Source organism: Clinocottus analis, unplaced genomic scaffold (genome assembly GCF_023055335.1).
Source record: "Clinocottus analis isolate CAN_PGR_092001 unplaced genomic scaffold, fCliAna1.0.p SCAF_15, whole genome shotgun sequence".
NCBI lineage: Eukaryota > Metazoa > Chordata > Actinopteri > Perciformes > Cottidae > Clinocottus > Clinocottus analis.
In genome coordinates, this window is record NW_027175876.1 from 18423159 (window position 1) to 18444299 (window position 21141).

At 49.8% G+C, this 21141-nt stretch overlaps 2 protein-coding genes across 2 annotated transcripts in view; one reads left to right on the top strand and one right to left on the bottom strand.

The window, feature by feature from the left end:
• Nucleotides 1-5578, bottom strand: part of LOC137785837 (seminal vesicle secretory protein 2-like) — a 6480-nt gene extending 902 nt beyond the window's left edge. Inside the window, exons 1-4 of the mRNA XM_068577362.1 lie at nt 5184-5578; nt 1678-2175; nt 655-816; nt 1-57 (exon numbers count right to left, since the gene is read on the bottom strand). The exon at nt 1-57 is cut by the window's left edge and continues 902 nt beyond it. Coding sequence (XP_068433463.1) covers nt 1-57; nt 655-816; nt 1678-2175; nt 5184-5318 — 852 coding nt within the window. The 5' untranslated portion in view covers nt 5319-5578. The remainder of the gene's footprint in view (nt 58-654; nt 817-1677; nt 2176-5183) is intronic.
• Nucleotides 5579-11974: 6396 nt separating this feature from the next.
• On the top strand, nt 11975-19821 carry nus1 (NUS1 dehydrodolichyl diphosphate synthase subunit). The gene is made up of 5 exons (XM_068577128.1): nt 11975-12530; nt 13333-13464; nt 16948-17100; nt 17963-18062; nt 18507-19821. The coding sequence occupies exons 1-5, from the start codon at nt 12131-12133 to the stop codon at nt 18595-18597; spliced, it is 876 nt and encodes a 291-aa protein (XP_068433229.1). The 5' UTR covers nt 11975-12130; the 3' UTR covers nt 18598-19821.
• Nucleotides 19822-21141: the final 1320 nt, after the last annotated feature.

Consider the following 21141-nt stretch of genomic DNA (forward strand, 5'->3'; position numbering starts at 1 on the left):
CCCCGACAGCAGCTCCCCCACGCCGCCGCAGTACAGCAGCGAGCGCATCGGCCACTTCTGAGGAGAGACAGCGCAGCCGTGTTAGCGCGGCGGTGTTAGCCGCGGCGGTGTTAGCGCTGCGGTGTTAGCGCAGCCGTGTTAGCGCGGCGGCGTTAGCCGCGGCGGTGTTAGCGCGGCGGCGTTAGCGTAGCCGTGTTAGCGCGGCGGCGTTAGCGCGGCGGCGTTAGCCGCGTTGGTGTTAGCTGCGGACCAGAAGCCGTGAAGTCACAGCGGCTCCAAACTCGAGTCAACCCCCACGAACACACGTGTTAATATGCACAACTTCACATGAGAACAACCGCTTTTACAACAACTGGTTGTGTTAGATCCAGATGTTTGGAGTTGTGTCGGCCCAAAGAACACACTTTGAACTTTGCCCTTCAGTAATGTGTGACGTCGTGGAGACCCACATGCATTACAGTCTGTGGTCACACCTGGACCCGCTCAGGGGGCGGGGCTTAAGCGACGCCGTGGGACTGTCACTCAAGATTGGTGTGACGTCACGGTGAACTTCAAACTCCACAACCCCTCTACACGCCAGAAGGTGGCAGTAGAAACAACCCTGGACCTGATCTTTTCCTCCACCTCCTGTCACCTGACGTCGTCCCGCCTCACCTTCACAGGGTGCAGGTATCCTCCCGGCCTGCAGGGGGCGCGCTCACACTGCGCCGCGCCCTCGTCCAGCGTCTCCGTCAGGTGAGCGATGTAGTTAGTCGCCAGAACCAGAACATCCAGTTTAGACAGCTTAGTGTCCGGTGGGACCGAGGGCAGAGCCGCCTGAGGAGAGAGGAGAGAGGAGGGAGGGAGTAGAGAGGAGGGAGGAAAAAGGAGGAGGGAAGAGGAGGGAGGAAGGAAAGAGGAGGAGGGAGGAGGGAAGGAGTAGAGAAGAGGGAGGAGAGAGGAGGAGGGAGGGAAGAGCGAGGAGGAGGGAGGAGAGAGGAGGCCGGAGGGAGGAGAGACGAGGGAGGAGAGAGGAGGAGGGAGGAAGGAAGAGGAAAGAGGAGAGAGGAGGCCGGAGGGAGGAAAGAGGAGGAGGGAGGAGGAGAGAGGAGGGAGGACGGAAGAGGAAAGAGGAGGCCGGAGGGAGGAAGGAGGAAGCAGGAGGGAGGAGAGAGGAAGGAGGAGAGAGGAGAGAGGAGGGAGGAAGCAGGAGGAGAGAGGAGGGAGGAGGCCGTCATGTCTTCAGTGAGGAAAGTGGAGATGAAGGGATGACAGCATGCTGCAGGAGAGATGTTCTATCTTTTAAACAGATTATTTTGAATAGATTTATTTATTATTCCATGACACAATGAAAGTGGCGCTCACTCTGCATGAAATGATCGAAGCCAGCGAGACTCAGAGGACCCAACAGGCCGACCTGCATGTACGACCTCAGGGCAACAAGAGCTGACTGGACATCAAAGCCCACAATGCATTGCATCTCTTCAGACAGAAGGCAGGTTAAATGATGAGCTGTTAATATGTTATGAGGTTCTGTTCTCATTGAATATTAAACTGTCCACAGACTCATGACAGCTGGATGAACGTCTCTAACACACACCAATGTGGACTGCTCTGAAGCGTGAGAGCCATTAGGGGAAGTTTCAAAAAGCTAACGCTACGCTAACGACACCGTGGTCACATGACGTGAACACATACCTGCAGGCTGTGGAAGGCCTGTCGCAGGTTGCGTACGCGGCTCCTCTCCCGCGCTGCGTTCTCTGGGGAGTGCTGACCCCTCAGGGTGCTGCATGCGGCCGCCGACTGGCCCCCGGACCTCAGGGTGCTGCACGCGGCCGCCGACTGGCCCCCGGACCTCAGGGTGCTGCACGCGGCCGCCGACTGGCCCCCGGACCTCAGGGTGCTGCACGCGGCCGCCGACTGGCCCCCGGACCTCAGGGTGCTGCACGCGGCCGCAGACTGGCCCCCGGACCTCAGGGTGCTGCACGCGGCCGCCGACTGGCCCCCGGACCTCAGGGTGCTGCACGCGGCCGCCGACTGGCCCCCGGACCTCAGGGTGCTGCACGCGGCCGCCGACTGGCCCCCGGACCTCAGGGTGCTGCACGCGGCCGCCGACTGGCCCCCGGACCTCAGGGTGCTGCACGCGGCCGCCGACTGGCCCCCGGACCCGGACCCGGACCCAGACCCGGACTGCACCTGCAACAGAGGACACGTTTATAGCCGCATGTATGTAGAATCATGTACTAAACATGGAAGTTTGCTACATTGAGGCTTTATAGAGCGTATTCACCACGTGACCACAACACGCTTTGGCGGCCATGTTGGCGGCCATGTTGGGGTCCATGCACGGCATTGTTTTGCTGTGTTTTATGCCGCTCTTCTTAGGAAATGACCATTATATCCTGAAGGAGACACAGTTTCAGTTCAAAACGGCGTCTTGTGATTATTGTACTGTGTCTTATTGTTGGATGAGGGACTAATGATTCAGAATATTATCAGCTCAACAAGACAGGCTCGTACTTCAACTTGTCCAGCTTCTCACATGATGCATCTAACTTACTTCTGCTTCACTCTTGTATGAGCGTTAGGACTGTTCTCATGTGTTCTGTTCATACATCGGGTTGTGGGCACGTTTCCATTCACACACTCTCATCAATAATCTCCTTCTGCTTTTTCGCCGAGTGAACATCAATGTCTTTCACTTACGCAAAAGGAACTGTGGATGGAAACTTAGGAGGAAGCCATGAACATGGCAACTCCGTGTGGCGATGTCTGCCTTTACTCTGTGATTCATTTCAAGGTAAAATAAAACACTGGCTACATGGGAACAGCTCTCAGCACGGCAGCCAAACAGTCACTGCTGGTCCTAAATGAGCTGGAAGCCGCTTCATCCAGACACTCGTCCTGGAGCCGGAGACAGCTGTGAGACTACGGAGAATAGTATGAACCCAGACACGGAGAATAGTATGAACCCAGACACGGAGAACAGTATGAACCCAAACACGGAGAACAGTATGAACCCAGACACTGAGAATAGTATGAACCCAGACACGGAGAACAGCGTGAACCCAGACACGGAGAACAGTATGAACCCTGACACGGAGAACAGTATGAACCCAGACACGGAGAACAGTATGAACCCTGACACGGAGAACAGTATGAACCCTGACACGGAGAATAGTATGAACCCTGACACGGAGAATAGTATGAACCCAGACACGGAGAACAGTATGAACCCAGACACGGAGAATAGTATGAATCCAGACACGGAGAATAGTATGAACCCAGACACGGAGAACAGTATGAACCCAGACACGGAGAATAGTGTGAACCCAGACACTGAGAATAGTATGAACCCAGACACGGAAAACAGCGTGAACCCAGACACGGAGAATAGTATGAACCCAGACACGGAGAACAGTATGAACCCAGACACGGAGAACAGTATGAACCCTGACACGGAGAACAGTATGAACCCAGACACGGAGAACAGTATGAACCCTGACACGGAGAACAGTATGAACCCTGACACGGAGAATAGTATGAACCCTGACACGGAGAATAGTATGAATCCAGACACGGAGAATAGTATGAACCCAGACACGGAGAACAGTATGAACCCAGACACGGAGAACAGCGTGAACCCAGACACGGAGAATAGTATGAACCCAGACACGGAGAACAGCGTGAACCCAGACACGGAGAATAGTATGAACCCAGATACGGAGAACAGTATGAACCCAGACACGGAGAACAGTATGAACACAGACACGGAGAACAGTATGAACGCAGACACGGAGAACAGCGTGAACCCAGACACTGAGAACAGTATGAACCCAGACACTGAGAACAGTATGAACCCAGACACGGAGAATAGTATGAACCCAGACAGAGAATAGTATGAACCCAGACACGGGGCGCTAGATGTTCAGATGTTTGTTTTATTTGTGATATTTACACAACAAGCATAACGCAGAAATAGTTGTTAATGTCTCATGGTCGATAGTGGAAATGAAAACTGTTTTACAGGAAGTGACCGGGCTATGTGATGATGCTAACTAGGGGTAACGGGACTCAAGCCGCGCCGGCTTTCCACTGCAACTGTTTGCAAAACAGCGAAAAGCGAGTTAACCACATAACGTGTCGAGCGAGTAAAGTCAGGGAAACAAGCGTTACGCTTTTGGAGTGAACACGGCAGAAGCCTGCAGACTTTTGTACGCCTTGAAACTTTCCTGTGTGTAAAAACTTGTCTCCAGTACGCAAAATCCAGAGCAAAACCCATTGACTCCACTAGCATCAGGCTAACGCTAACGAGGTGGACCCCAAGATGGCGCGATTGAGATGATGACGTCACGTGAATACGCTCTACAGAACATTACATTTTACAGATTGTACAACGGAGCAATTTAAAATGTTCCTCCAACTTTGATCTAGATTCTGATAATTCTTCATTTCCTGCTGCAATGTGTGTGTGTGTGTGTGTGTGCGTGTGCGTGTGCGTGTGTGTGTGTGTGTGTGACATTAGCTTCGGTGTGTTGCTGCGTCACACAAATAAAAATACAAAAACTAAATTATAGCAAGTTGTGCAAAAATTAAGAAACATAAAAATAGAAAAGAAGAAAACTATTACTTATAGAAATATGAAAATAAATAATATAAAAGCATGTCCAAGAACATTAATGGAAGAAAAATACAACAGAAATATAAAATAAATATTATTGAAATATGAAGAGAGTAACTACAGAAAATCAACTACAAATGAATAATATCATAAACATGTTGACAATATATGGGAATAGTTTTGTTATGTTTTGATGCTTTTAATGTTTCATTGAAGCGTTTTCAATCACCTTGTTGTTGATATGTTTATATAAATACACTCATTGTTATTATTATTATTATTATCATCATCATCATCATTATTGTTGTGTCAATATTGTTGTTTCTCTATGGTTCACATAATCAAGGGTTGTGTTTCTGACACACACCACACTGACACACACCACACTGACACACACACACTGACACACACACACTGATGCACACACACTGATACACACACTGACACACACACACTGACACACACACTGATACACACACTTTGTTCCTAAAACTCGTATTCATTATTAACGTGTGATGGAATTGTCCGCGTTGCGTCCTCGATGTGTGTTTGAAGCTCGGGGGTCCGGCTCTCAGAGACTCACCCACTTCCTGTCCCGGCCGCTGCGTGGGCTCTGCCGGTGGCCCTGCGGTGCCGCCGGGCCACCGGCCGCCGGGCCGGACGCCAGCTGGTGGTTCGCCGCCACCGACATGAGACCTTCCAGAGGGTTCAGCGCCATGAGGCTGCGGCGACGCCCCGAAGCCTCAGTTCACTGCCCGCCGCTTGTCATTGGCCGATGGAGGTTCTGGATGCTCGTGAGGACGTCCTCCTGTGGTGCGTCTGGTGAACGGCGCACTACAGGACGCGCGGTAGAGCAGCCCTCCATCCCGGCATTTCAAAAGTCCGATGGATGCGCACAAGGGCAGAAATCTCTCATCTGGTCCCGAACCTTCTGCTCGAGCATCTCCGAGCTCCTCTGCTACGTTCCCCAGGCCTCTGTGAGCCTAAAACCACCCGGCTGCCTCTCTGCTCATCACCGTCCTCCCCCTTCCCTCCCCCCCCCCCTCCCTCTGTCTCTGCTGTTTCCTTATCGGGTGAGGTAACGAGGGGAACTTCATGTGGTCCTTATCTCAGCCGCCCCGGTCATCCTGATCCTCCCTGGCTGTTCGGCTGCCAAGAAGAGCAGGCGGCGGGGGGGCGGGCCTGGGGGAGTGCAGCTCTGGGAAAGGGGAAAGGGTGTCCCGAGCCAGGGCCGGCAGGGGGACCACAGGCTCACAACCGGACCGGGGGGCTGGGCGCTCGGGGCAGGACGACATGGACCATCACCAGAGAGAGGCGGAGCCGCTCTGCGGTTCCTTCAGGACATTCGGGGCATCCCGGCATCTTATCCGCCTCGTTGATGAGGATGAGGATGAAGAGGACGAAGAGTTGCAGGTTCACGTCCACGTCTGTCCAGCAGGTCGTTCCTCATTTGTTCCTTTGAGACGTTGGTGTGAATTTGACATCATTTGCATATCATTTGAAGCTCCGTGAGCTCTCGCCGGTCTGCAGCTCCTCCAGTGCAAGTGGACACGCTTGAAGAAGTTCCCCTCAAGCTGTCTGAGATGGGACGGACGGACAACTGTCAAAATAAAAGGATTCAAGAGAAGAAGAAAAGTGACTTGAGCTGCAGGGTGAATGTCATGAACAGCATCTAGAGAGCGATGAGATGCCGATCAGAGCTTATTGAACATGAGGAATAACTCCACAGGACCAGGCAGGAAACCATGGGCACAGAACACTGAGATGTACCAGCGGTCCAGACTCACATTCAATGAGTTAACTCTCCTCGGCTATCAGAAGTATGACTTCTTACTAGTTTTTACCAAGTAACAGTTACTGTAGGTCAGAAACACGCTATGTACTAATTGTTTTGAGTGAAGCTAACTTGATCCAGCTAACTGTCTGAGCACGTGCAGAAGACACATCCAGTCCACGCTCAAGACACGTGGGATCGAGCTGACCCAAGAGGCAAGAAAGACGGCTGGGAGTCCCACAATAAGCAGAGTTATCAAGCAAACAAGAACTGTGTGTGACATCTTTAGTGCTTCTTCCTGCTGCTGTTAAAGGACACTTCAACATGAGAACTCTGGATGCGTCAACCAGGCGGCCTCCTGCTGACAGGCCAACAACTCTTCCCCCTGAGCGATCAGGTCACCTGAAAAACAATTGACTTGTCACATAATGAAAGTTGACAAACACATTTTGGTCGCAGGGCGAGCGCCAGGAAGTCTGAGTGACACGTGAACGCAGCACGAGCCGCTTTCTGCAGCGGCGTTAAAGAGTTGAGACGAGCAGTGGTGAGAGACATGCTCACTGCTGTTAAAGCCCACAGCCGGTTCCCTGCAGAACTGTGCTAACGGGTTGTAGAGGCTGCAGCAACAGTAAGGTAATGTTTACCCAGCATGCAGAACAGCGGCGTCATTTATAAATGTCCATGTATATACTACTCATTATATGTACATGTGTATACTACTCATTATATATAATATTATATAGAAATATATATTTATATATATAATATTTGGGGACTTGTTCCTGGTGTTGTGTGAGGTCCTGGGACACGATGTCATGCGTACAGATTGCAAATCTTGTATTAGTGATTTTGGGCTATACAAAGTAAACTGAATTGAATTACACTGCACAGCCCTAATGTGTTGTTTGGAATACACACAAAGTATATTTCACTGGAAATAATGTAGTTAGAAATAGTCATTTGAAGTCAGCTGTACTAGTCAGAAGTACATGAGTCATGCCATTGGAGGACTAACTTTGGGTAATTTGGACTCCTAATTGGTGTTTTCCATTTCCTTACCTAACATATTGTTATTGAGGCCTGTGTGTTGCACTGGCTCTGCAGTTGTGTAGAGCATTTCACATTGAGCTTCATTCATGGTGTGCCAGCTGCTGCAGTAAACCAGTCACACACCAACAAGGTGTCTCTCACTGGTCTGTTGTGTGTGAGCAGAAGCGTCAGGTCGTCTATGTGCAGACGAGGTTTAGCTTCTTCACCTGCTGCAGCTGGGTTGGGAGTCTCTGATGTGTTCCTCCTCAAAACACATGCAGGGGCTCCATTGTGAGGATGAACAAGGCGGGGCAGTGTCCAACACCAGATCTACCTGAGACAGGTGCTGGTTTCTCCATTCACACACACCGTGCTAGTAATGTCAGTGCAAAGCAAATCTACCTATCTTCCAAAATGATTGCCAAAATGAGGTTGGGACAGAATGGCTTTAAAGTACTGGTGACTTACACTATATATATATATATATATATATATATATATATATATATATATATATATATATATATATATATATATATATATATATATATAAGTGGGCAGAGCACCTCTAGAGGAACTTTCCTTGAATATTTAAGCTGGTCCCAAAAGCTGCTCTAACAGTCTTTTGGTAAGCTGGACATCTGTTACTCTGCATAGCTTTGGTTAGCTCACTAGTTGTCAATTGTCTTTCAAGAAATTCTTTATCTGTATTAAGTTTTGAGGACAAATGAAAAGGAGCTGGTTGCTGTTCACATGTCGCTCTGTCTCGGTAGAGCTCAGAGTAGAAGACAACAACAGGATCTCTTCTCCGTCTAACAGCTCCAACAGAGACTCGCCCTTCTGATTCAAAACATAGCGGGGACACTTTTCATTCTCTTCTCGGTGTCGCACTCGGCTCCTCGTGAGTACATCTCCACTCTGTTCATCATACCACTGCTCGTTCCTTTTTTTAGTTTGGCCGTGTCCTCGTTCACCTCAAACCCAGTGAAAGAGACAGAAGCAGCCATGTGAGAGCCTCCAGCGACTCATCTCCACCTGGTCTCCATCCAGGATACGGACTCTCATCCACTGAGGCAGCACATGGAGGCGTGATGCTGTTATTGGGTCTCTACAGCCTCCAAGTGGCAGCGCGCTAGATTTACCCACAAGAGCTGTCGCCCACAGAATCTAGCAGAAGGAGGGAATCATTTGGATTTAATAAATAATATAAATTGTGATGTTGTACTTTTACGTGTGTATGTATGTTGCATACGGGACATACATACACACCTGTGCACATGCAGGTATCCCACTGAGGGACTCATAAAGGATGATCTTATCTTATGTGAACAGCTGTGTCAACAGGTGTGCTTACAGGTGTGTTAACACGTGTGAACAGATGTGTCAACAGATGTGTTAACACGTGTGTGAACACGTGTGTTAACAGATGTGTTAACACACCTGTTCACACGTGTGAACAGGTGTGTTAACAGATGTGTTAACACGTGTGTGTACAGGTGTGTTAACACGTGTGTGTACAGGTGTGTTAACGTGTGTTAACACGTGTGTGTACAGGTGTGCTAACAGGTGTGTGAACAGGTGTGTGAACAGGTATGTGAACAGGTGTGTGAACAGGTGTGTTAACACGTGTGTGTACAGGTGTGCTAACAGGTATGTGTACAGGTGTGTGAACAGGTGTGTGAACAGGTGTGTTAACACGTGTGTGTACAGGTGTGCTAACAGGTATGTGTACAGGTGTGTGAACAGGTGTGCTAACAGGTGTGTGAACAGTGTGTGAACAGGTGTGTGAACAGGTGTGTGTACAGGTGTGCTAACAGGTGTGTGTACAGGTGTGCTAACAGGTGTGTGAACAGGTGTGTAAACCGGTGTGCCCCCAGCAGCTCGCAGGTATTTGTAGAGTTATGTCTTTCTCAACTGTGACAAAACATCTTTGATTGAGTTTGATGTTTTGACGTTTTAATGGTTGTATGTGAAGCTCTTTGAATCACCTTGCTGTTGAAACGTGCTACACAATGAATACACATGCGAAATAGATCAATACTCTTCCTCTGGACACGAGTCACTGTGTACGTTGAGTTAAGTGCAGCACTTTGGTCAAAGATAAGGCGCTTGGTGGGAGGCGTCATTTTCTCCTCCAGCTGAAACCAGAAGCGTCTCAATCGGACACGAGGCGGCCATGAAGCTCCGTGCAGAACAAACTTTGGTCTTTCTGACGTCCTTGTTCTTCCTTCATGTGGCTGCAGACCTGCACGGTGAGACTTCTAACTGTAATTTTGCGGTTATCGCCAGCAGATTTGTGTCCGTCACTTCCGCCAAGTGGTTAACGTAAGTTTTTTATTTGATGCAGCGCTTATCTGTGACGGAGCGCACCACAGATGTTAGTGCACTGCATTGTAGTGCACTAACATATACAGTGCACTACAATACACTGTTGTTTTATATATATATTATATATATATATATATATATATATATATATATATATATATATATATATATATATATATATATATATATATATAGATAGATAGATAGATAGATAGATAGATAGATAGATAGATAGATAGATAGATAGATATATCTATATATAGATATATCTATATATAGATATATTTATATATCTGTATATAGATATATATATATCTATATATAGATATAGATATCTATAGATATAGATCTATCTATATCTATATATATCTATAGATATAGATATAGATGTTTAGCTGATGTAACAGAGACGCACACACACGCACGCACGCACGCACACACGCGCACACACACACACACACACACACACACGCGCACACACGCACACACACACACACACACACACACACACACACACACACACACACACACACACACACACACACACACACAGGACGAGGAGAGAAAGTGACAGGATTCACAGCAGTGTGAAGGTCAACACGTCAGCATGGAGCGTAAAGGAAAAGGTAAATAAAGGCTGCGCGTGGGCGCTCAGCCCGATAAATAATATCTAAACAACAACATTAAGATTTAAAGATGGAGCATGAAAACACCAGAAATGATATATATTGTATTGTTTTTCACACAAACTCATTCATTAAACATGTTGTTTCGTTATTGAAACTGTTTTGACAAAAACAAATAAAGAGATTATTTAAATGTTGTTTCATCTCGAGAGGAAAGAGACTGGAGACGTTCAAATCAGTGAATAAAAAGTATAAAATAAATATACAATTGTGCACAATATTTTGTTACGTAGTCACGTGATGTTGCAGCACAGTGCTGTCAATCATATTTACACCATCAAGCGCTGAAGACTCTCACACTTTAACCACTGAGGGCTCAGGGTTCACACTGGGACCAGTCCGGAGTCTCCTCCACTGGGAGCGGACCGCTGGACGAGGCTTCCCGCTGCTCGCTGAGGAAAGTAACTGCAGAACCGTGTGTGTGCTTCATGTCCGAGTGTCCAGGACACCACACAAGTCTCCAAAGCTCACCAATAACACCAGAAAAGGCCTAAAAGAGGGTTAAAAAAATTGCCAGATTAAGCAACAAAGTTGCACGGGGTTGGTGAGTTGCACCTTCATCGTTATGACTTGGCACATGACAGCTGGGTGTCTGGTTTCAGTACAGAGCGTTCAGCTTTTTCTGTGTAAGTCCTGCAGAAATAAAGGTCTGTAATTGCAAACCCCGATACAGTGCTATGAAGATGAACTCTATTTCTTACTGAAGTGAACTATCATGTGATTATTTGTTGTAGCTTCTCTTGCAAATCTATCAGCCAATACATCTTAAATTATACGACTGCAGTAATACAGTGCACTCCTTAGCAGACGTGGATTAGCAGAGCCGGGGCTCTGACCACTGACCCTCTGGATGGAAGACTGGAAGCTCACCACTGAGCCACAGAGTGCAACTACTTACGCCGCCCTTCACTTTTAACCTAGATCATTTATTTTTATCTCCTGTCTACTTTCATTAAAAGACACAACACCGAGAGGTTTTCTTCAATTCCTGATTATATTTTACTTTTAAACAACTATTAACATTCTTTTCTTGAAAATAATATGTGTGTATATATATATATATATATATATATATATATATATATATATATATATATATATATATATATATATATATACAAATATATTATTTATATTATATTATTTATTTTTTTGGTTTAAAATATATGTGTATATATATATATATATTATATATATATATATATACACAAATATATTATTTATATTATATTATATTTTTTTTTTGTTTTATATATATATATATGTATATATATACAAATATATTATATTAGTTTTTTTGTTTTAAATATATATATATACATATATGTATATATATATATATATATATATATATATATATACATATACATATATATATATATATATATATATATATATATATATATATATATATATATATATATATATATTTTAAACACTAAAATATATACACATACTCAATAAGTTGACTCGTTGAGGCGGGGCTTAGCACCGCGTCACTCCCCTCTCATCCAATCAGCGCGCTACGTGTATCACGCAGCGGGTTCACAGGTCAGGGGTTGCCAACGAAAGAGGAAGATGGCGGAAGGCGGACCGAGCTGCGGGCAACGATGAAACAGGTTTAGCAGGCAGATAACGCTGCAACAGAAAAGCGCATGTACGGCGCATCCCGCGCGCTCACCCTTAAGGCTCTTACGAGGAACGAGGACAGCAATGGCGCTGCTTTACGGCTTGTTATGGCGGCTGCTGCTGGTTCTGGTCCACATCAACAGAGCGCTCGTAGCCTGGCTCCGTGTCCGGCTCCGGAGCTGGAAGGGGCGGCTGTGGGAGCGGGCGATGGCCGGTCTGCTGCTGCCGGTAGCCCTGGCCGGGTTCCCGGACCACCATAAAAAGTTGGATCAAACCCCCGATGCCCACGCCAACCCGGTGACCGGACCCCGCGCCGCGGGGCGCCGCTCCCGGTGGCTGTCTGACGGGAGGGCTCTGGAGAAGCTGCCGGTCCACATCGGCCTGCTGGTGACGGAAGAAGAGCCCAGCTACACGGACATAGCCAACCTGGTGGTCTGGTGCATGGCTGTCGGCATCTCCTACGTCAGCGTCTATGATAACCACGGTAAGCGCCTGCGCCCCGGCGGCCTCTCCGGTCCGCTGGTCCGCTGCTGCACACCTCCACGTCCTGCGCCGCACGTTGAACTGGCTGCTGACGGGCTCTAAAGACGTGTTTCTGTGTTAATGTAACAAACTGTCTAAATGTGTTTATCTGCAAAGTGACGGTCGAGACTGTGATTTATTCCAGTGGAACAAAGATCTTCCTCTTCCTCTTCTCTCCGTCATGTGACTGAAGTTATATCGGTTCCTTCCGCTGCCTCGGTTGTAAAAAAAAAAAGGAAAGAAAGTTGAGCTGCTGCGACTCATTTCTTGGTTTCTCTGGTTAGAAACAACACAGGAGGCTTTTCTGTTTGTCGGCCACATGACCCAGTGGGACCGCTTCCAGCCTCCTGCTCCACAGGGCAGATCCCAGTTCAGCTCAGACTGTTCCAGACTGGGATCCATCAGCTGACTGGGATCCATCAGCTGACTGGGATCCATCAGCTGACTGGGATCCATCAGCTGACTGGGATCCATCAGCTGACTGGTTCCCAAAAGCATCCTGCTTGAAAAGAGCTGAAGTTTAGAATCAAATGAAACACCTTGGCCATGTAAAGCCTCGCTTTACTACTTTCTACATGTACATCTCTGGAGTCGCTTCTCCTGGCGGCGGTCAGCTCTGTAACGTGGTTTCTGTCTCTTCTGCTCCAACGGGTGCATCTCTGGTTCAGGGCCGCCGTCCTCCATCATGGGACACGTGAAATTGGTGAAGCCGGTCTCATTCTGGATTGAGTGACGTCCTTCTCCTCTCCCGTCTCTTCACTCAGGTGTTTTCCGCAAGAACAACTCCCGCCTGCTGCAGGAGATCGTGAGGCGGCAGCAGGACCTGCTCGGTGCGGACGGATCCAAATGCAACGTGGAGTTCCTGAGCAACGGCAGCGACGCGCAGCAGCAGCACGGTGAGGGAGTCACATGCGCCGCTGTGGAACCGGGTTCCTTGAATTCTTACTGGTCTCAGGAGGGGTTGAAGGAGACCTGATCTCCCAGAGAGACTTCTCCTGGATACGGACATTTGTCAGTACTCTGTTTTCTAATCAGCTCTTAACAAACATGCAGAGTCATGATACGAGTCTGCAAACAAGATAAGTAACAATGGAGCGGCTGGAATGAAAGAAGTGTTTAGAATAACTCCAACGTCCCACTGTAACTGAACGCATCATGAAGTATAAAGTACCCCCTTCTCTTTTATGGTCTGCAAACACAAGTTTGTGTGTGTGTGTGTGTGTGTGTGTGTGTGTGTGTGTGTGTGTGTGTGTGTTGAGGACACAGGATCAGTGTCACCAGGTTTCTCTGACACAGTTATGGGCCAGTCCATGACCTCATGCAATAATCAATATGAAACACATTTTAGTTAATGCTTGCCCTCAAATTGACGAGGCCATAAGACTAACAATAATCATAATAATAATAATAATAATAATAATAATGATGATAAACCAGCAGAATCTTAAGTGTTCAACTCCCTCCTGTGAAGGACAGCGCCAGTGACCCTGTTGCTTAAATGAGTTGGTTCAATATGTAATATGTATGTGAGCTTCATTCATCCAGGATGGTCCCGTTGAGTTTAATATTGCGACCGTGGCAGCATAAAAGATTTGCACATAAGAGCACCGATAGCCGTGAATATAATACTTTCACAAGTATAAACACAAAGTACAGACTTGAATCAAACGGCAAATGGCTCGTTGAGTTGCTGGTGACAGGACAAGTCTAACCAGTTTTTAAAAAGCCCTCAATCCTGCTTTTATTCATGCTTGTGAAATGCTGGCTGGGTGAATCTGGACACAGTCATGTATTGCTTCACTCGCAGTCGGGCACAATTGATTTTTATGTGTTGAAATGCTAAAATCCAGCCCGTAAGCTTGGCATCCGTTCAAGTGTCTGCAGTGAGAATGAACCCTTTCGGCTGCGATAGTCTATCTCGTACAGAGGGGCAGGACGCCCTCCTGTAATTTTCTCTATAGCGCCAGATCACAAAATGTCATTTACGGTTCTCTTTCCTGTAGAACAGATTCACACCTTTTTCTGTTATTAAACAAACTAAACGGCCGTATTTTATTGATCGGACCTACACACAGCTGGTCACAGCCGGTTCCACAGAGCGTCACCACAGTGTCATGTTCCACAGAGCGTCACCACAGCGTCATGTTCCAACAGAGCGTCACCACAGCGTCATGTTCCAACAGAGCGTCACCACAGTGTCATGTTCCAACAGAGCGTCACCACAGCGTCATGTTCCACAGAGCGTCACCACAGCGTCATGTTCCACAGAGCGTCACTACAGCGTCGTGTTTCAACAGAGCGTCACCACAGTGTCGTGTTCCAACAGAGCGTCACCACAGTGTCATGTTCCACAGAGCGTCACCACAGTGTCATGTTCCACAGAGCGTCACCACAGTGTCATGTTCCAACAGAGCGTCACCACAGCGTCATGTTCCACAGAGCGTCACCACAGCGTCATGTTCCACAGAGCGTCACCACAGCGTCATGTTCCAACAGAGCGTCACCACAGCGTCATGTTCCACAGAGCGTCACCACAGCGTCATGTTCCAACAGAGCGTCACCACAGCGTCGTGTTCCACAGAGCGTCACCACAGCGTCGTGTTCCACAGAGCGTCACCACAGCGTCATGTTCCAACAGAGCGTCACCACAGCGTCATGTTCCAACAGAGCGTCACCACAGCGTCATGTTCCAACAGAGCGTCACCACAGCATCATGTTCCAACAGAGCGTCACCACAGCGTCATGTTCCAACAGAGCGTCATGTTTCAACAGAGCGTCACCACAGCGTCATGTTTCACAGAGCGTCACCACAGCGTCGTGTTCCAACAGAGCGTCACCACAGCGTTGTGTTCCACAGAGCGTCACCACAGCGTCGTGTTCCAACAGAGCGTCACCACAGCGTCGTGTTCCAACAGAGCGTCACCACAGCGTCATGTTTCAACAGAGCGTCACCACAGCGTCGTGTTCCAACAGAGCGTCACCACAGTGTCATGTTCCAACAGAGCGTCACCACAGTGTCGTGTTCCAACAGAGCGTCACCACAGTGTCGTGTTCCAACAGAGCGTCACCACAGTGTCGTGTTCCAACAGAGCGTCACCACAGCGTCATGTTCCAACAGAGCGTCACCACAGCGTCATGTTCCAACAGAGCGTCACCACAGCGTCGTGTTCCACAGAGCGTCACCACAGCGTCATGTTCCAACAGAGCGTCACCACAGTGTCGTGTTCCAACAGAGCGTCACCACAGCGTCATGTTCCAACAGAGCGTCACCACAGTGTCGTGTTCCAACAGAGCGTCACCACAGTGTCGTGTTCCAACAGAGCGTCACCACAGCGTCATGTTCCAACAGAGCGTCACCACAGCGTCGTGTTCCACAGAGCGTCACCACAGCGTCATGTTCCAACAGAGCGTCACCACAGCGTCGTGTTCCACAGAGCGTCACCACAGCGTCGTGTTCCAACAGAGCGTCACCACAGCGTCGTGTTTCAACAGAGCGTCACCACAGTGTCATGTTCCAACAGAGCGTCACCACAGCGTCATGTTTCAACAGAGCGTCACCACAGCGTCGTGTTCCAACAGAGCGTCACCACAGCGTCGTGTTTCAACAGAGCGTCACCACAGTGTCATGTTTCAACAGAGCGTCACCACAGTGTCATGTTCCAACAGAGCGTCACCACAGTGTCGTGTTTCAACAGAGCGTCACCACAGTGTCATGTTTCAACAGAGCGTCACCACAGCGTCGTGTCCCACAGAGCGTCACCACAGCGTCGTGTCCCACAGAGCGTCACCACAGTGTCATGTTCCAACAGAGCGTCACCACAGTGTCATGTTCCAACAGAGCGTCACCACAGCGTCATGTTCCAACAGAGCGTCACCACAGCGTCATGTTTCAACAGAGCGTCACCACAGCGTCGTGTTCCAACATGAAGGCTCTGAACCCTCAGGTGACGTCCCTCGTCGATGACGTCATCGTTACCTTTATGTCCCGTGTTTCCTGCCTGGTTGAACCGGCAGCAGCCTCAAGAGACCAGAAGTCTCAAAGAAACTGTCTTCATTCATCAAAACTGCCTCCAAGAGCAACATGAACAGAAGCGTTTGATCAGCAGAGCAGGTGTGAGTTTAAAACCAGGCGGCAACATCCGGTTCTGAACAGTGAAGTGAAAGCTGCATCCTCTGTACCGACCAGCAGGAGGCGACAACTCCTGTGAGAGAAGACTGTGCTGCTCTCTGGAGGTCTTCTCTCAGTGAACACTGGACTTCATGCTCTTCAATGCAGAGCGGCGGTCATGCAGAGGCATCATCAACTCATCCTGTGTGTGTGTGTGTGTGTGTGTGTGTGTGTGTGTGTGTGTGTGTGTGTGTGTCTCTCTCTCTCTCAGTGGTGTCCTGCAGCCCCTCGGTGAAGGTGCTGTCTCCAGAGGACGGGAAGCAGAGCATCGTGCAGGCGGCGCAGCAGCTCTGCCGCTCTGTGGAGAACAGAGAGAGGAGCTCCAGAGACATCAGCGTGTCCATGCTGGACGTCCTGCTCAGAGGTGTGTGTGTTACAGCCTTTCTGCTGCTCTCTTGGTGTGTGTCTGGTGTTTGTGGCGCGGCTCATCTTCCTCTTCCTCTAGTCCATCTTCCATCATCAGTGCTGCCACTCAGCAGCAGCCTTCACACACAACAAACCTCCCAATGACCGTGTTGGTCTGAGGAGACCAGCTTGATGCCAACATAAGAGACTGATGCTCTGTCTCACTGGATACAGTTCCCGTATTGTTTCTGTGTTCTGGGCTCTTCCAGAGGAGAGGGGTCGCCCCACAATTCCTAGCGGCAAAGCCTCGTCAGACATCCGCCGTCGTCATACTTCTGAGCAGTTGTCCTTTATGAATCGTCCTCCTCATCTTCCTCGACCTCGTGACATTTTCCGTCGAGGAGACAGAGGACGTCCTTCTAGTTGGCCGTTGGTTCCCAGACGTTCAGGTTGTGTAGAGCGACGGCCGTATGAGCAGCCCAGCTCGCTTCCCCCTCGCACCTCAAGCTGGTGCTCAGGAGACGCCTCCTGCCGGCTGAACACAGACCACCACATTGTGGAAATTGTGCAAAATGGCAATTACCTAACAATGTCAACAGGCCACTGATGATGATGATGATGATGTAGATTCATAAATGCATGCACATACAAGACAAAAGCTTCTGCATGTTTCTGACTGGATGCCCCCCCCATTTGTGTTGTATGAATGTGTGAGTGTTAGCTGCTCCTGATGGACAGGTGGCAGCTAAGCCCCTCCCCCCAGCAGTGAGTGAGTGAGTGATGAAGAAGAGTTGAAGCGCTTTGCGGGCCCAGAAGACGCTCTGCAGGTGTTAGAGGACGCGCTGACGCCGCGCTGCCGTCTCTGTGCTCTTGTGTTTCAGAGTCCAAGAGCGTGCCGGACCCCGAGCTGGTGGTGAAGTTCGGTCCTGTGGACAGCACGCTGGGCTTCCTGCCCTGGCACATCCGACTCACTGAGTTCATGTAAGTTAAATAATAAATATCAAGGACAGAGACACTGGGTTCATGAATTGGTCCTGATTGTGCATAACGGAGCAGAGATTAATTTGTCCTATTAAAGCTACTACAAGGAACCTTTCTCATTTTGTGCCGGTCCCTGTGAAGGAGGCAGCCGTGTTTCAGACCACCAGTCGTGTCTCAAACCTCTCTGCAGCAGGGAGGACACACGTGCCTTTGTCGGCTTTAAATCTGGACGCGTACGGCGTCCTCTGACGTCACGACCAGAAGAAACGCTCCCAAAAAACCTCCGAGTAACTTTAATATCACAAAAAGAAAGCCAGGACCCGTCTGGGGCGTGGCCAGTCGATGGCGGCGTGAGCTCAGTGCGGCGTGTTGTTGTCCTGTCCGGATGTGACTTCCTGTGTAGTCTGGAGTGTTTAAGGTGTGTTTCCTGCTCTGTGCCCTCAGCTCGCTGCCCTCACACAGGAACGTGTCCTACGAGGACCTGCTGGGCGTCCTGCAGCGGTTCGGCTCCTGTCAGCAGCGGCTGGGCCATTGATGCCCCCCCGCCCGGCGGCAGGCTCCTCCCACAGGAAAGAGGTGTGGCGGTGCGACAGTCAGGAGGAGAGTTTGGACATGAATGAGCCTCCACGATTCGCTGGGTCCTCGCTGCTCATCTGGATCTTTTTAACGGACTGGAAGGACGAGCTCAGAGCTCAGGAGACGCACTTCCTGCCACCCGCTCGTCTCAGAACATTCCAGGACTTCTGGGCGCCGAGAGGAAAACAGCTCCGGCTGACGTGAGAGGCCTGTCTGCACAGCCTCTGTTCCACAGCCCCCCCTGTTTACCATTCAGTCTCCAGCTGTTGTTGTTTTCTGCTCGCAGACGTAGAACATGACCGGCCTTCACTCGGCGGACGACAAAAGAAGAAACGAGGCTTTGTGCCGTCCACGCGAGGCTCAGCTCCAGCTGCGCGGCGACGCCCGAGAGGAAGCGGAGCTCGGGGCCGAGCGGGTCACCATGTGTACATACGAGGCTCAGCGGTTCTCGTCCCGGAGGCCTGCAGGTCCTGGACCGCGCGGCGTCGCTTCAGACGCAGCGCGGGCTGTCGACTGTCCGAGCTCTGAAATGAGGACGACGCTCTGGTTGCCTTCTGTCCAGTTGTCACTTCCACAGGAGTCCCTGACCTCTGCACACAGCCGAGTGAGCGCTCTGGATGACGCTCCTCTGGGCGATGCGTGGCGAGCCGAGAGACGTGGACCTCCTTGTCATTCTGTCACCGCGGCCCTCACCGACCGGCATCGTGATCGTTGATATTACTGCCGCGCTCTGTGAAGGCAACATGTGAGCCGTGAAACACGTCGCGAGGAGAAGAAACACGAGCAGTGAAAACCATCCCAGCAGCTCGTGAGGAGGAGAGTAACGCTCTGGGTACCAGAGGACTCAGTCACACACAATGATGACGATGAGAAGAATTGTTTCACCGATGCTTTTTCTGTTGTGACAAAATGTTTGATGTGGAAAAAGATCCAAAAATCTGTTTTGTTTGGAAATAATAAAATGTTCCTCTGTTCAAAGTGCCAGAGGAGGAATCACTGGCGGTTAGTTTTCACAGCATGAAGACATGTTTGTTTCACCTTCACTTCATTCTTGTGAATGTGAACTTTTTCTTTACTTCCAGTGAACTGATTAAAACGTGGAGGTCAAAGGTCAAAGGTCGCTGATCTCTCGTCCCATTCTCGTGAACGTAATTCAACATTTTCATCAAAAGTTCCCACAGACGTCCTCCTGGACCAGAAGGTCATGTGATTAGAACGCGGCGCTCTCAAGGTCACCGTGACCTCGCAACAGCTGTTTTATTTAGTTTGGCAGCGACTTGCAGCGACGTCTGGCTGTAGTGCACCGCACAGAGCCAGTGAAGGAAGGTTCATGCTCTCCTGCTGATGGATCGCTCTGAGCTGCTGCTGTGTCCTTAAAGCCTTCCTCTTGTTCCATTAACATCAATGAACCAGCAGCTGCTGTGTCAGCGCTCACCAGGCAGTTTATCCAACACACGGGTTCAAACAGAGTGAGTGTGTGTGTGTGTGTGTGTGTGTGTGTGTGTGTGTGTGTGTGTGTAACCTGTGTGGAGCTGATCCATCAGCCACAGAACGCGTTCCTCTTCCTTCGGTGCGCCTCCCTCTGGACCGACATCACACTACTTTAAGAAATGGGTCCCGTCCCGTTGTGGGACTGGTCCACAGAGCCTGAATCCTTCTGCTGAGAGCTGCATCACACCGATGGTTCGATGCCCGTGACAGACATCATGACGCTGTGTGGCTCCTCCCCCTGAGGGCCAAACAGCGTCACGTTCCTCTGGCTGGGTCCTTGTGGTTCTGGTGAAACCAGCTGGGAGAGGACCAGGGAGAGGAGGGCTGGTCAGAGCACCAGCTCATCACGTGGTCACGGAGAGGTCGCTCTGTCCTACGTCTTCCTTCTGCTGTCCTATTTTATTTACTTGGATTAAAAACATAAACTTGTATGAAACAGAGCTAGAACCCAATGACCTGACAGGTGGGCGTGCTGGGAATGTGAGACTGTAAACCTAGTTTCACCCAACTAACCCAATCACACGCGGTGACGTCATAGTAAGGTTGACACACATCCTGATGCATTACGTCTTCCTCCCGGAGGGGAGGGGGGGGGGGGCGCAGCACGGACCCGGATCCTCTGGTCCAGAAGCGCGAGGAGGAAACCACAAGCTGCTGCGCGCGTCCGCTCGCGACCACGGACACCGGGAGGGTCCCGCTGAGGTGAGCCTCCTCCCCCTCCTCCCCCTGCTCGTCCTGCTCGTCCTGCTCCTCCTGCTCCTGCTCCTCCTGCCCCTCCTCCTGCTCCTGCTCCCTCTGCTCCTCCTGCTCCCTCTGCTCTCTGCTCCTGCCCCTCCTCCTCCTCCTCCTCCTCCTGCTCCCCCTGCTCCTCCTGCTCCTCCTCCTCCTGCTCCTCCTGCCCCTCCTCCTGCTCCTGCTCCCTCTGCCCCTCCTCCTCCTCCTCCTCCTCCTGCTCCCCCTGCTCCTCCTGCTCCTCCCCCTGCTCCTGCTCCTGCTCCTGCTCCTCCCCCGG